General features: G+C 54.0%; 1 protein-coding gene across 1 annotated transcript in view; it reads left to right on the top strand.

Annotated features, from left to right (window-relative positions):
* Positions 1-3,747, top strand: part of LOC120375397 (zinc finger protein 850-like) — a gene marked incomplete at its 3' end in the record, with an annotated part of 37,111 nt that extends 33,364 nt beyond the window's left edge. Inside the window, exons 3-4 of the mRNA XM_039496018.1 lie at positions 876-989; positions 1,697-3,747. Of these exons, the coding sequence (XP_039351952.1) occupies positions 876-989; positions 1,697-3,747 (2,165 nt within the window). The remainder of the gene's footprint in view (positions 1-875; positions 990-1,696) is intronic.
* Positions 3,748-14,706: the final 10,959 nt, after the last annotated feature.

Here is a 14,706-nt window from a genome sequence, read left to right as displayed (position 1 = left end):
GTGGGCCGTAATTTGCCCATCCCTGATCAAGGGCATAAACCTATTGAGTCAGCAAGACATGCAGGGGTATGTCTGTGTGCTGAGACTTCCGAGGCTTTTCCATGCCATGTGCTGTGAAGCTTGTGTTTGGGACACAGGTAGTACAAGCCACATGGCAAAAGGAATATAAAGGGCAGCTGCATCATCTCCATTTTGTCTTCAATCCCTCTTCCTAACTCTGGAGCAACTTCTCTACAAATTGAAGCCTGGAACAAAGGACTGAAAGACCCATCGAACTTGTGGATGTGTTCCAGACGGACTTTCAAGCCAGCAGCTCAACAATACTGCTAATAACCTGATATATAGATTTTGGAATGCATCTCACTGCTTTTCCATTTAACAACTTTTTTTGTGTCGTGTCCTGTCTTGTCTTTCCATGCTAAAGGATTGGCTGGCAGTGTGGTCTTTTGGGTAAGATCCAAACCTATAGTGATCTTGTAATGTGGCTGACCTTTTGGGGTCAGAAAAACATTTTGTATATGAGCAGAGTTTTTAAATAACCTCTCACTGTACTGGACCTAGGTGCTGATTGGGAGTCGGAGAACTGGAATGCAATAAAGGGGGCCATGTGATTTCTTTTTTCAGCTTCTCAATAACCAGCATGGGGGATCAGAAGCACAGTTTGTGACTGGTCAGTGAGTTTAACTTCACTGTTAACCACCAGTTTTGGGAGCATCTGCTCTCCCTTTTTCAGCCTGCCCTGACCTTGGCATTTTCAGTGTGGACTGCCCCAGGCACACCTGTCACACTAAGCACTGAAGTTAAATTAATAGAATGTTTTTTATGACAAAGTTATGAAATCAAGTGACCTCCTTTGTTTTCTTTCATCTGAGCAGGGTTTCCAATTTCCCAACCTGATGTGATCTCCCAGCTGGAACAAGGGGAAGAGCCATGGGTCCCAGACCTCCAGGGTTCAGAGGAAAGAGAGATCCTGAGAGCTCCCTGCACAGGTGAGGAAATATTAAACCAACTCAGAATCTGTAAGTGCCTGAAGGAAACATCTGGGATGCCCTACAATGCCCTTGGAAGGTCTCTCAGTTCAATATTGTCCCTAGCAGGGGTCGTATCCTTAGGGTAAATATAGCTCATGGCTTCCTGTAGACACTAGCAGACACCAGGCAGTAGCTTCCTCCCTTCCCCTGTGAATGTGGATGGGATGTGAAGCCTGAATTGATCCCCTCCTCTCTCCTGTTTGGGGAAGACCTTGGGGGAGTTCAGTTCCTGATTTTTATTAGACTTCTCTCCAGTACTTGTATTGGTTTGGCCTTCCCCTTTCCATCCCTGTTTGAGGTTTCTGTCTCTATCACAGCAGGTGACGCAATGGTATGTGAGAAAGAGGAGGAGAATTCTCAGCAGGAAAATGTTGAGCAAGTGGATAAACACAGAGAATTATCGCAAAGATTGAAAAGGAATGTGTCCTGGAGTCATAAGCAGGAAAAATCCCATGACATTCAGCACAGACCAGAAGGAGAGCAGGGAAACCAGCCAGGGGAGAAAGTGGGTAAATGTATTTCCTGTCAGGAAACTCAAAAGGACCTCAAGGAAACCACAACACAACAGGAAATCCTCAGCAGAAAGAGAAAAAATACATGCAGTGAGTTTGGGGAAAACGTATGTGATTACTCCATCCTTATAAAGCATCACAGAATCCACACAGGGAAGAGGCCCTATGAATGCACTGAGTGTGGAAAATGCTTCCCTAGCAGCTCAGCCCTTTCTCAACATCAGAGAATCCACACAGGGGAGAGGCCCTATGAATGCACTGAGTGTGGAAAATGCTTCCCTAGCAGCTCATCCCTTTCTCGACATCAGAGAATCCACACAGGGGAGAGGCCCTATGAATGCACTGAGTGTGGAAAATGCTTCCCTAGCAGCTCATCCCTTTCTCGACATCAGAGAATCCACACAGGGGAGAGGCCCTATGAATGCAGTGAGTGTGGGAAAACCTTCAGTCGCAGTTCACACCTTATTACGCATCAGAGAATCCACACAGGGCAGAGGCCCTATGAATGCAGTGAGTGTGGTAAATGCTTCACTAGCAGCTCAGGCCTTTATCAACATCAGAGAATCCACACAGGGGAGAGGCCCTATGCATGCAGTGAGTGTGGAAAATGCTTCACTGACAGCTCAGCCCTTTCTCAACATCAGAGAATCCACACAGGGGAGAGGCCCTATGAATGCAGTGAGTGTGGGAAAAACTTCAGTAGCAGCTCAAACCTTCTTGCCCATCAGAGAATCCACACAGGGGAGAGGCCCTATGAATGCAGTGAGTGTGGAAAATCCTTCACTGACAGCTCATCCCTTTCTCAACATCAGAGAATCCACACAGGGGAGAGGCCCTATGAATGCAGTGAGTGTGGAAAATGCTTCACTAACAGCTCAGCCCTTTCTCAACATCAGAGAATCCACACAGGGGAGAGGCCCTATGAATGCAGTGAGTGTGGGAAAAGCTTTATTACCGGCTCACACCTTATTAGGCATCACAGAATCCACACAGGGAAGAGGCCCTATGAATGCAGTGAGTGCGGGAAAACCTTCAGTCGCTGTTCACACCTTATTACGCATCAGAGAATCCACACAGGGAAGAGGCCCTATGAATGCAGTGAGTGTGGGAAAAACTTCAGTAGCAGCTCAAACCTTCTTGCCCATCAGAGAATCCACACAGGGGAGAGGCCCTATGAATGCAGTGAGTGTGGAAAATCCTTCACTGACAGCTCATCCCTTTCTCAACATCAGAGAATCCACACAGGGGAGAGGCCTTATGAATGCAGTGAGTGTGGTAAATGCTTCACTAGCAGCTCAGGCCTTTATCAACATCAGAGAATCCACACAGGGGAGAGGCCCTATGAATGCAGTGAGTGTGGGAAATGCTTCACTGACAGCTCAGCCCTTTCTCAACATCAGAGAATCCACACAGGGGAGAGGCCCTATGAATGCAGTGAGTGTGGGAAAACCTTTATTACCAGCTCACACCTTATTAGGCATGAGAGAATCCACACAAGGAAGAGGCCCTATGAATGCAGTGAGTGCGGGAAAACCTTCAGTCGCTGTTCACACCTTATTAGGCATCAGAGAATCCACACAGGGAAGAGGCCCTATGAATGCAGTGAGTGTGGGAAAACCTTCAATCGCAGCTCAAACCTTCTTACCCATCAGAGAATCCACACAGGGGAGAGGCCCTATGAATGCAGTGAGTGTGGAAAATGCTTCAATCACAGATCATACCTTATTAGGCATCAGAGAATCCACACAGGGGAGAGGCCCTATGAATGCAGTGAGTGTGGAAAATGCTTCACTCACAGATCATACCTTATTAGGCATCAGAGAATCCACACAGGGGAGAGGCCCTATGAATGCAGTGAGTGTGGAAAATGCTTCACTGACAGCTCAGCCCTTTCTCATCATCAGAGAATCCACACAGGGGAGAGGCCCTATGAATGCAGTGAATGTGGGGGAAAATTCAGTCGCAGCTCAGACCTTATTACACATCAGAGAATCCACACAGGGGAGAGGCCCTATGAATGCAGTGAGTGTGGAAAATGCTTCACTAACAGCTCAGCCCTTTCTCAACATCAGAGAATCCACACAGGGGAGAGGCCCTATGAATGCAGTGAGTGTGGGAAAACCTTTATTACCAGCTCACACCTTATTAGGCATAAGAGAATCCACACAGGGAAGAGGCCCTATGAATGCAGTGAGTGCGGGAAAACCTTCTGTGGGCACTTAGCCCATGTTAGTCATCAGAGAATCTGCAAGGGAGATCAGCAACATAAACACCTCTAGGGCTATCAATACTTTTTTTTCTGTAATAATTTTCCTGATTCCCACATAGTAACGTTTAAAGCTGTTTGAACTGTTTGCAGCATGGTTATCCCTCAGTTTGACCAGATGAGGGGCCCATTTTTGCCTTTTGCAGTTTGCCCTGTTTTGAGGTGGACCCATTTGTCCTTTCTATCAACTCCATTATCCCATGAGTAATTCTAGTGTGCCCTTCCTATCAGGAACCAGGAGCATCACATTTATACTATTCTTCCTATTTCAAAGTTATTGTTAGTCACCAGTGATACAGATTGTATCATTGCCACTTGTTCTCACGTTGCTGTGGGTTGTGCTGAAGAGCAGGTACAATGGGAATTTTTCAAATTATAGTTAAATGAAGAGGAGCAGGGGCAGGAAAAAGTGTAATTTCAGCCTCTGTGACACTGGAAGGAGATGGGGAGACGCAGAGATTCCCTTCTTCCCCATCACTGCAGAACTGTTACCTTTTGTCTGAGCCATGCAGAGGTTATCATCATCACATTCTATCCATCCACTTCTCAAAGTGTCCTGTGAGGAGCAGTTCTCAGCTGTCTGTGCTTGAGATGATGCCTTGACTTCTTTAATCTTATCTCAGAGTCGCTCTGACTGGAGATGAAAGTGTCAAAGACCTGGAAGGGGAATTCAAATGGATCCCAAACACAGTGTGATCATTGGGAGTTTAAATCCCAGGTTCCATCTATTGGTAAAGCCACTTCTGGCAAGGTGAGAGTGGTTTTGTCCCAAATTATAGCAATGCTTGGATACTAAAAATTTTGTAAATAAACATAACTGGCTATTGAGACAGTGCTGAGTGAAGTATGTCTGAATGGATCAGAGGAGAATGTGATGGGAGAATCTCTTGTCCTGATTCTGAATAATCAGATGTAACCTGCTCTGGAATTTCACTTCACACTTTCATTGCCATGTATTCTAGCTCTCTGTGATGTGGGTTTCTATCTTTCCTGAAGGCTGTTTGGTCACTCAATTGGATAGTAGTTCAGTTTGATAGGATGTAGCTCAGATTTATTGGAGAATTTAAGACAAATGACTATTTGCTAAAGTCATCATTTCTCACTTCAGCTTTGCTTTTTCCCCATCCCTGCATGATGTCATGGAGAAAGGTTGAAGTGCAGTTCTGTCAGCATTAGAGAACTCTCCAATTTACTGGACAGGCTAACAAAGAAACAGCAGTGATTTAAAATCTCTACTCAGAAATGATGAACAACAGCAGAACCCCAACTAACTGAAGGAAGTGCATATGATCACGGTGTAGTTCAATTGTTTAAGTCAATATTGTCCCAGATGTTCTGGGGAGAAAATTCCATGCTAAGTGATTTTTGAACTAGGCACAATGCCCAGGTATTTGGTTCCAAAGCCTTTGTAACCCAGGCCCTACAGAAGTTCTTTCCTAGCTAATCTTATTGTATCGGAGATGCTGCCCTTCATGATGCAGATGTTGAGGAAATAGAAGTGGAGTTTTGTTGAATTTATCCTTTGTAGGTGCTAAAAATGTATATCGAATCAAATCCGTTTTGGAAATCTAATAGCTGCAGAAAAATAGCTATTTTTGAATAGAAACTCCAACTCTGGTCACTAATGAAGATTGTGATCCAGCCCTGTATCCAGTCCCTTGCCTGGAACTGTGCCACCAAATTAAAGAAAAGCTGGGCATGTTTTGGTAAGCCTCCATGTTTTGGTAAGCCTCACTAACACTGCTGAGATTTGGAGTGGTTTTGTAAAGGATTCTACTTCAGAGAAGTGTAAATTTACCCTAACCAAGACCAAGGATTTGGAAAGAGCTGGGGCTGAAAAAGTCCACATCCAGTTCTTGGTTTCCACCCCAGTAAAGGAAGCTATGGTGACCAATGACCCAAGGAAAATTGTTTGTACAACTCCATTTCCTAGTTCAGTGTCACTGATTACAGTTCCAAAGGATGCCAGGTTACATTGAGAACAATCATCCTTTACCATTTGGATCCAAAGAGAGAGCGCTTCAAAGGACATTCCTTCCCCGTGGATCCCAAACTGGCTGCCTGATTGGGTAACAAGGACTTCAAGGCTGTAGAAATGATGGTAACCAATGAGGCAATGAATGTATCAGGCTCCAATTTCAGACTTCTGGATACTCGCATGTTGAGTTCTGATTCTATGGTTTTGTGTCTGATGCTCTGGCTACACAATAAAGCTGATGTTGGTGCAGCTGCACCAATGTAGCTGCGCTGCTGTAGCGCTGCTATTACAGACGCTTTCAGCCAATGGGAGAGATTTCTCTCATCGGACTCGATTAGTCCAACCCTCGCAAGCGGCAGTGGCTCTTTTGGCAGGAGAAGTTCTGCTGCTGATGTATCGCTATCTACACAGGGGGTTAGGGCTGTGTAACTACATTGCTCAGTGGTGTGGATTTTTCACACATCGGAGTAATATAGTTAACCGATAAATGTCTTTAGTGTAGACCAGACAGTTCTCTCTTGTGTTTTATGCATTTACATCACTTCTCTATCTTCTCTCACTTTGAAAGATTAAGTGTGTGACACGAGAGGTATTTTTCCTCATGATGCAAAGATTCCCACATAGGAGACCCCTTCCACCAACACATACTGTAGAAGATCCTGAGATATATGAACTCACAGAAGTGGTTGGGACAAACCACATCTTGAGCCAAGGTTCAGTTTTTGGCAATGGGCATTAGAAGAAAACTAACATATATAATAAGAATTTGTGATCTTTGAATATGTTTTTATCATCTATTAAAATGAGATTATTGGTGAAGTTATTGGTTAAAGAAGAAGAGACTAAATGTGTGATAATCTGAAGTATTTTGGAAAACTGAAAGTTGTTTTTGTTTTGTTTTGTTAGTCGTACAGGAAATGGTGGCTAATCTTGAATAGTTAATTTGATTTAATTTACCCCCTGTAGTATAAAGAGTTCTGGTAGAAAACCTCACTCCAAAGGTTGGGATGGGAGAATGTGTGTGAGAAAGTGTGCATAAGAGAATATTGGCCCAGTATAGATTTTAGTATTTTGTGTTTTCAAATAGAATTTATTTTGTTTAGTTTCTAAGTCAATTTCTATTCAAAGGAAAGCTACTCGAGGTGACAAGTTGTATAAATTTTTACCAGCTTAGACTGTAAGGGTCACTGTCTTCCCCACTTCTCTAATTTGCAAAGGAAAGGCCTGACATCTGTCACAGGATGTGTCCAGCAGGTAGAACAGCTGCACTCATCAACCATCAATATAAAGAAAAAGACTGAAATCCATTGTCTTTCAGGTCAATAAGCCATCTAAAGGCTGGTCGATGTAGAAAAGCTGTGTTGGCATAACCACATCTCTCAGGGGTGTGAAAAGTCCTCTCCACTGAGAGAAGTCGTTAATGTGACCTGAGCCCCAGTGTAGACAGTGTTAGGTTGTCAGAAGAATATTTCCAGTGTTTGAAGTGTAGAGACAGTCTTAACATCAATTCCAATTTTGACCCATCTCCCTATATGTGAGAAAGTTACTGGTATGGAGGGCTGAGCCAGCTGTCCACTCACCTGGTTCCTCAACTGTAGCTACAGCTCTTAGTGCCCATGAATGCAAAGAGTGAGAGAAATGGAGAGTTCCAGCCATTGTCATTTTAGTATCTTATTGTTCCTCTCTGTTTTTTGTGCTGGCCTTTCTGTTCTATCAGGGGGTGACTGTATAGCTCAGTGCATCTGTGACAAAAGCTCATTGGTGTCAATTGGCAAAGGGGGTCACTGTTCTTCACAAGCAACTCCTGTGTCAGACCTGAAAAACTCCCCACAGCTAATACACTGCTTTTATGATAGTTATCCAGGAAGCATAGCAGTGAGATCTCTACTGAAAGCTTGTAAATTATTGATACTCCTACTCACTGCGAGAGGTGTGTCCAAGTCATAGTTAAGGGGTAATGTAAGTACATGGAAAATTATGCCCATATGGTATTGTTGTGAAAGTGAGTCACCCCAATCATAGGTCTTGTTGGGGACGGCCCATTCCAGTGGGAGGGAATTGGCACCTCTCCCTTGCTAGCCAGTTATGTGATGTATTGCTCCATTGTCAGCCTTTGCACCAACCCAGAAAAGCCAATAGAAAACCATCAAAGACAAATTATAGACATCGAAACCCTGTGGAAGTGACAAGGACAATATGAGAATGAGTAGATCGTCCTTTCTGTGAATATAAAGACAAAAGACTGATTCAGTTCATAACAGGGTGGAGAAAAACACTCTGGGTCCATTCACCAAGGAGATTCCTAATGACCAGTGATGCTTCATGAAAGGCAGGGCCATGGCGCCTAGGGACTAGCAATCAGTGAAATTGACTGACGTGTGAGGTGAGAATCTACTTAGATAGGAAAGGTAACTATTAAGAAGTGTAGGTTACATTTTCTGATTTTGTTTAGTTGGTAACAGTTGGTTTCCATCACTCACATTTGTTTGTTTAAATCTCTATCGGTTGTTAAATAAATTTCTGCTTGTTTGATAACTATACTCAAGTGCTGTGTGAGATACAGTAGCAGTGGTCCACAGTAAAACTAGTAACCTGGGATATACCATTGCTTTGGGCAGAGAGAATCTGGGATTTCTCTGAGTATCTGGTGATCTGGGCTGGACCCCAGAGGGAGACACATTGAAGGAACTCAGGGGTTAGGGTGGCTGCTGTAGCTCAGAGGAGGGTTCTTGAGTTCCTGAAGGGCTGGGTGAGTTTGGTCACTAACATCCAGCTGCCAAATGCAAAACTCCCTCTTCCTAGTGGCAGGTGGCAACAAGGAAACTCGCAGCCCTCAGCTCCCTGAGAAGGGTCACAATATGTCTCTATGTTGATTCACCTGTCAAATTCACACAAGGAAAGCTCCCTATAGCATAAAACTCTGCCATATGAAATCATGGAACATGTGCTCTTCACTCTGTGAAAGCACGTAAAGAATCCAAGCGCTGGAGGACAGGGTTTGGGCCCAGAGTGACCTAGACAAATTGGAGGATTGGGCCAAAAGAAATCTGAGGAGGTTCAACAAGGAGAAGTGCAACAAGGGGGAGGGGAGCTGGGGGTTGGGGCGGGGGCAGAGAGGGGATGGGCGGCGCTGGGGAGGGGAGCCTGGGGTTTTGGGGCTGGGTCAGAGAGGGGAGGGGCGGCACTGGGGAGGGGGAGCTCAGGGGTTGGGGCGGGGGCAGAGAGGGGATGGGCGGCACTGGGGAGGGGAGCTCGGGGGTTGGGGGCGGGGCAGAGAGGGGAGGCAGCACTGGGGAGGGGAGCCTGGGGGGTTGGGGGCGGGGCAGAGAGGGGATGGGCGGCACTGGGAGGGGAGCCCGGGGGCTGGGGGCGGGGTCAGAGAGGGGATGGGCGGCACTGGGAGGGGGAGCTCGGGGAGGGTTGGGGCGGGGCAGAGAGGGGATGGGCGGCACCGGGAGGGGAGCTGGGGTGGGGACGGGGCAGAGAGGGGATGGGCGGCACCAGGGGAGGGGAGCTCGGGCGGGGTTGGGGCGGGGTCAGAGAGGGGATGGGCGGCATTGGGGAGGGGAGCTGGGGGGGTGGGGGCGGGGCAGAGAGGGGATGGGCGGCACTGGGGAGGGGAGCTCAGGGGGTTGGGGCGGGGCAGAGGGGGATGGGCGGCACTGGGGAGGGGCGCTCGGGGGTTGGGGGCGGGGGCAGGGGCGGCACTGCGGGAGGGGAGCCTGGGGTTGGGGCGGGGGGGCAGAGAGGGGATGGGCGGCACTGGGGAGGGGAGCCTGGGGGTTGGGGCGGGGCAGAGAGGGGATGGGCGGCACTGGGGAGGGGCACTGGGGGTTGGGGCGGGGCACAGAGGGGATGGGCGGCACTGGGGAGGGGAGCCTGGGGTTGGGGGCGGGGCAGAGAGGGGAGGGGCGGCAGTGGGGAGGGGAGAGAGAGGGGAGGGGCGGCACTGGGGGAGGGGGAGATCGGGGGGGTGTTGGGGGCGGGGCAGAGAGGGGGATGGGCGGCAGTGGGGGAGGGGGAGCTCGGGGGGGTTGGGGGCGGGGCAGAGAGGGGGATGGGCGGCACTGGGGGAGGGGGAGCTCGTGGGGGGTTGGGCTGCTCAGGAGCCGCCTCGCGAACGCTTCAAGGCCACGTGACACCCTCTCGAAACTCCGCCTCTCCGAGACAGCCAATAGGAAGAGGAGGCAGAGCCGTGACCAATGGGAGCGCGAGAAGAAACCTTCCCCGCCCAGTTCCAGTGTGAGGTTGGGGGCTGCAGTGACCAGAGCCCCAGCAGGGTGCATCGGGGGCTGCAGTGACCAGAGCCCCAGCAGGGTGCATCGGGGGCTGCAGTGACCAGAGCCCCAGCAGGGTGCAGCGGGGGGGGGCTGCAGTGACTAGACCCCCCAGCAGGGTGCAGCGGGGGGGGGTCTGCAGTGACCAGAGCCCCCAGCAGGGTGCAGCGGGGAGCTGCAGTCACCAGAGCCCCAGCAGGGTGCATCGGGGCTGCAGTGACCAGAGCCCCAGCAGTGTGCATCGGGGTGCAGTGACTAGACCCCAGCAGGGTGCATCGGGAGCTGCAGTGACCAGAGCCCCAGCAGGGTGCATCGGGGGCTGCAGTGACCAGAGCCCCAGCAGGGGGCATCGGGGGGGGGCTGCAGTGACTAGACCCCCCAGCAGTGTGCATCGGGGGGGGGCTGCAGTGACCAGAGCCCCCAGCAGTGGGCATCGGGGGGGGGCTGCAGTGACCAGAGCCCCCAGCAGGGTGCATCGGGGGGGGCTGCAGAGACTAGACCCCCCAGCAGGGTGCATCGGGGGGGGCTGCACTGACCAGACCCCCCAGCAGGGGGGCTGCCGGCCGTGGGGTTCCCTGCAGTCTGGTGCCATTCACAGGGAGACCCGCAATAGCCTGACCCCCCCACCCCTGTCCGAGCTCCCGCCCTGCCCCCAGCCCACTGCCTCTTGAGCAGCCCCCTGCGGTGTCACCACTACCCCCGGCTGTGTCCCCGCAGCTTCCCAGCCCCCAGCTCCTCCGGTGGCCCCACACCTCCTCCCTGCAGCCTGCCCCATTCCCGAGTCCCAGCTTCACCCCCCGACATCTCTCCAACCCACCTCCCCCCATCGCCGCCCCAGCCCCCCCGGGCCCCGGCCCTGCTCCCCGGGGCTTGAGGCCCCACCCCGGCCGCTCCACTCCCACAATGGGCAGCTGCTGGCGCTGAGGAAGGGGGTCTGGGCCAGGCCAGGTGCTGGGCCGATCCTGGTGAAAGAGAGACGAGCCGGCAAGGCTGAGAGGCCCTCCCTTGTCTGGGGACAGGGGCTCCCACAATTTGGCCAGTGTCACCCTCCCCCATCCAGAGGAGACGTCCGCTCCCAGCAGGCCGTGCTCCATCTCCACCCCGCAGGGGGGAGCCCCCAGTCCAGCAGTGCCCCCCCCCCCCCCCCCAACAGCAGCCCAGCCGGGAACCAGCCCCGTCTCCCCAGCGCGGGCTGCAGGGATGCCGGCCCCCGCCGCACCAGCCACCCCATGTCCCCGGGTGGGGTGGGGAAGGGGGATTCCTTCTTCCCATTGCCCAGATCCCACCCCCACCCCGGGCTGCCCAGACGGGAGCCAGGGGCTGCAGCAGTTGGCTGCTTCCCCAGGGCTACCAAGGAGCCGCCAGGAGAAGGGACGAGATTCTCCACGGCGCTGCAGCCGTTCACACTGGGACCCGTCTCACACGGGGGAAACTGAGGCACCAGGGAGGGCGAGATGGGCTGCACCAGCTCAGATTGGGAGTCTGTGGGAGAGCCAGGAATAGAACCCAGGAGTCCTGGCTCCATGGGCAGCTTGGGACTCCTCCACTTGGGGAGGCTGGGCGGGCCCGGACTGTGGCCCTGCCCCAAGGCCTGCTGCCACTCAGCCTCCTCCTGCCAAAGCCCCGCCCACACGCCCCTTCCACACCGCCCACACTCCCTTCAGCCCCGCCCACACGCCTCTTCAGCCCCGCCCACATGCCCCCTCAGGACCCCTTTGTTCCACTCCTGACCCCGCCGACCTCTCACGTCTCTTACCCCGAGGCCCTGCCACTTGTGCCTCTTCGCCCCCACCCCAAGGCCCCCCCCACCTGCCTCTCTGCCGTTTGCACCCCCGGCCTCTTCCCCCACGGCCCCATGTGGCCGGATGGAGCTTGGGAAAGGGCGAAGTGAGGATGGGGCCTTGGGGGGAGAGGACGAGTGGGAGCAGGGCCTCTGGATGGAGCACGGGCCAGGTGCCTCCCCTGGGCCCTTACACCCACCGCCCCTGCCTGGCTCCCGGCCTCCCCGGCTCTAACCACTAGACCCAGCGGCACTGGGACAATTTGTATAGTGGGAGGTGCTGAGAGCCAGTGAACAAACCTGTAAACCCTGCACAGGATGGAAACCACTTCAAGCTGGGGGGTGCACAAGACTGGCCCCCACTCCCTTCCCAGAGCCAGCGGTGGGACCCGGATACCCTGGCTCACAACCCCCCACTCTAACCACTAGCCTGCACTGCCCTGCCACAGCTGGGGAGAAGAATCAGGAGTCCTGGCTCCCAGCCCGGCCGTGGGTGGAGCAGGACGTACTGGCCATGGGCTCAGCTGGGCATCGCTTACCATTAGGCTGGATAGTATCCCAGTGCTGACCTCCAGCCCCACAGCTCTGCTGGTGCCCCTCACTCCTGACCCACAGCCCCTTGGTTCCCCCCAGCACTGACGGTGCCCCTCACTCCCGACCCGCAGCCCCTGCTATCCCAATCCTGATCTCCAGAGACACAGCTCTGCTGGTGCCCCTCACTCCCGACCTGCAGCGACTGGGCTTCCCGCGGAGCTCCCCAGTCACTGTGCTACCGGTGCCCCTCACTCCCGACCCGCAGCCCCTCCTATCCCTATCCTGATCTCTACACCCACAGCTCTGCTGGTGCCCCTCACTCCCGACCCGCAGCCCCCTGGATTCCTTGCTGAGCTCCCCAGTTACTGCGCTGCCGGTGCCCCCCACTCCCGACCCGCAGCCCCCTAGTCTCCCTCCAGCTCTGCCGGTGCCCCTCATTCCCGACCCGCAGCCCCTGCTATCCCAGTCCTGATTCCAGACTCACAGTTCTGCTGCTGCCCCCTACTCCCGACCCGGAGCCCCTTAGGCGTCCACCAGCTCTGACGGTGCCCCTCACTCCCGACCCGCAGCCCCCTGGTCTCCCTCCTGCTCTGCCGGTGCCCCTCACTCCCAACACGCAGCCCCTCCTATCCCACTCCTGACCTCCAGAAACACAGATCTGCTGCTGCCTCACTCCCGACCCGCAGCCCCTCCTCTCCCACTCCGGAGCTCCAGATCCACAGCTCTGCTGGTGCCCCTCACTCCTGACTTGCAGCGACTGGGCTTCCCGCAGAGCTGCCCAGTCAATGTGCTGCCGGTGCCCCTCACTCCCGACCCGCAGCCCCTACTATCCCAGTCCTGACCTCCAGACTCACAGCTCTGCTGGTGCCCCTCACTCCTGACCCACAGACCCCTGGGCTTCCTTCAGCTCTACCGGTGCCCCTCACGCCCGACCCGCAGCCCCCTGGGCTCCCCCCAGCTCTAGTGGTGCCCCTCACTCCTGACCCGCAGCCCCTGCTATCCCAGTCCTGACCTCCAGACTCACAGTTCTGCTGCTGCCCCTCACTCCCGACCCGAAGCCCTCCTATCCCAATCCTGATCTCCACACCCACAGCTCTACCGGTGCCCCTCACTCCCGACCCGCAGCTCCCTGGATTCCTCGCTGAGCTCCCCAGTTACTGCGCTGCTGGTGCCCCTCACTCCCGACCCGCAGCCCCCTCGATTCCTCGCTGAGCTCCCCAGTTACTGCGCTGCTGGTGCCCCTCACTCCCGACCCGCAGCCCCCAGGCGTCAACCAGCTCTGACGGTGCCCCTCACTCCCGACCCGCAGCCCCCAGGTCTCCCCCCCGCTATTGTGGTGCCCCTCACTCCCGCCCCGCTGCCCCTGCTATCCCAGTCCTGACCTCCAGACTCTCAGCTCTGCTGGTGCCCCTCACTCCCGACCCGCATGGGTCACCCTGGAGCAGGTTAAAGCTGCAGGTTGACAGTGGGGTTGCTGCCCTGTGAACAGCTGCTGTAGCACCGCATGGGCAGGGCAGGAGACCCAGTTATACCCCTCCCCGCCCCAGCCTGTATCGGGGATGGGAGCGCCACACCCTGGGGCCCTGAGTTGGGACGGAGGAGGCCCCGTGCACCAGGGATGCTGTAAGGGCGAACAGGGGCACCCACCCACCCACCAGAGATCTTCTAGGGGGGGAGAGTGGCACCCACACACCCAGGATCTTGTAGCGGGGGACAAGGGCATCCACACTCCGGGATCCTCTGCAGAGGGACGGACACCCACACACCCAGGATTCTGTATGGGGGGCAGAGGTACCCGGACACCTGGGCGGGGGAAGGGGGCACCGAAACATCCGGGATCTTACCTGGCAGGACAGCGGCGCCTGCAGCTCGACATGAGATGGAGGCGCGGGAAGCAGGAGCATTTCCCAGTTCCAGGCTGTCCCCGTCTGGCCAAGGCACAGAGCTCACAAGCAGAGTTTAAAGCTCCAGCTGCCAGACAGCAAAACAAGCCGGGCCCTGTGGCTGGTGCCTGTGATCCCAGCGCCTGGGGAGGCTGAGGCTGGCGGATCGCTTGAGCTCAGGAGTTCTGGGCTGTAGGGGGCTGTGCCGATCAGGTGTCCGCACTAAGCTTGGCATCAATATGGTGATCCTGGGGAAACTTGGGGTCTCCAGGTTGCCTAAGGAGGGGTGAACCGGCCCTGGTTGGCAATGGAGCAGGTCAAAACTCCCCTGCTGGTCAGTAGTGGGATCACACCTGTGAATAGTCCCTGCAGCGTAGCCCGGGCAAGACAGTGAGACATGGTCTCTTTTTATACAGACACCCCCCACAGAGCCTGCAGGGGGGGA

This window comes from Mauremys reevesii, linkage group 12 (assembly GCF_016161935.1).
Source record: "Mauremys reevesii isolate NIE-2019 linkage group 12, ASM1616193v1, whole genome shotgun sequence".
Taxonomy (NCBI): Eukaryota; Metazoa; Chordata; order Testudines; family Geoemydidae; genus Mauremys; species Mauremys reevesii.
Note: the sequence above shows the minus strand (reverse complement) of the source record. Positions and strands in the feature narration are given on the sequence as shown.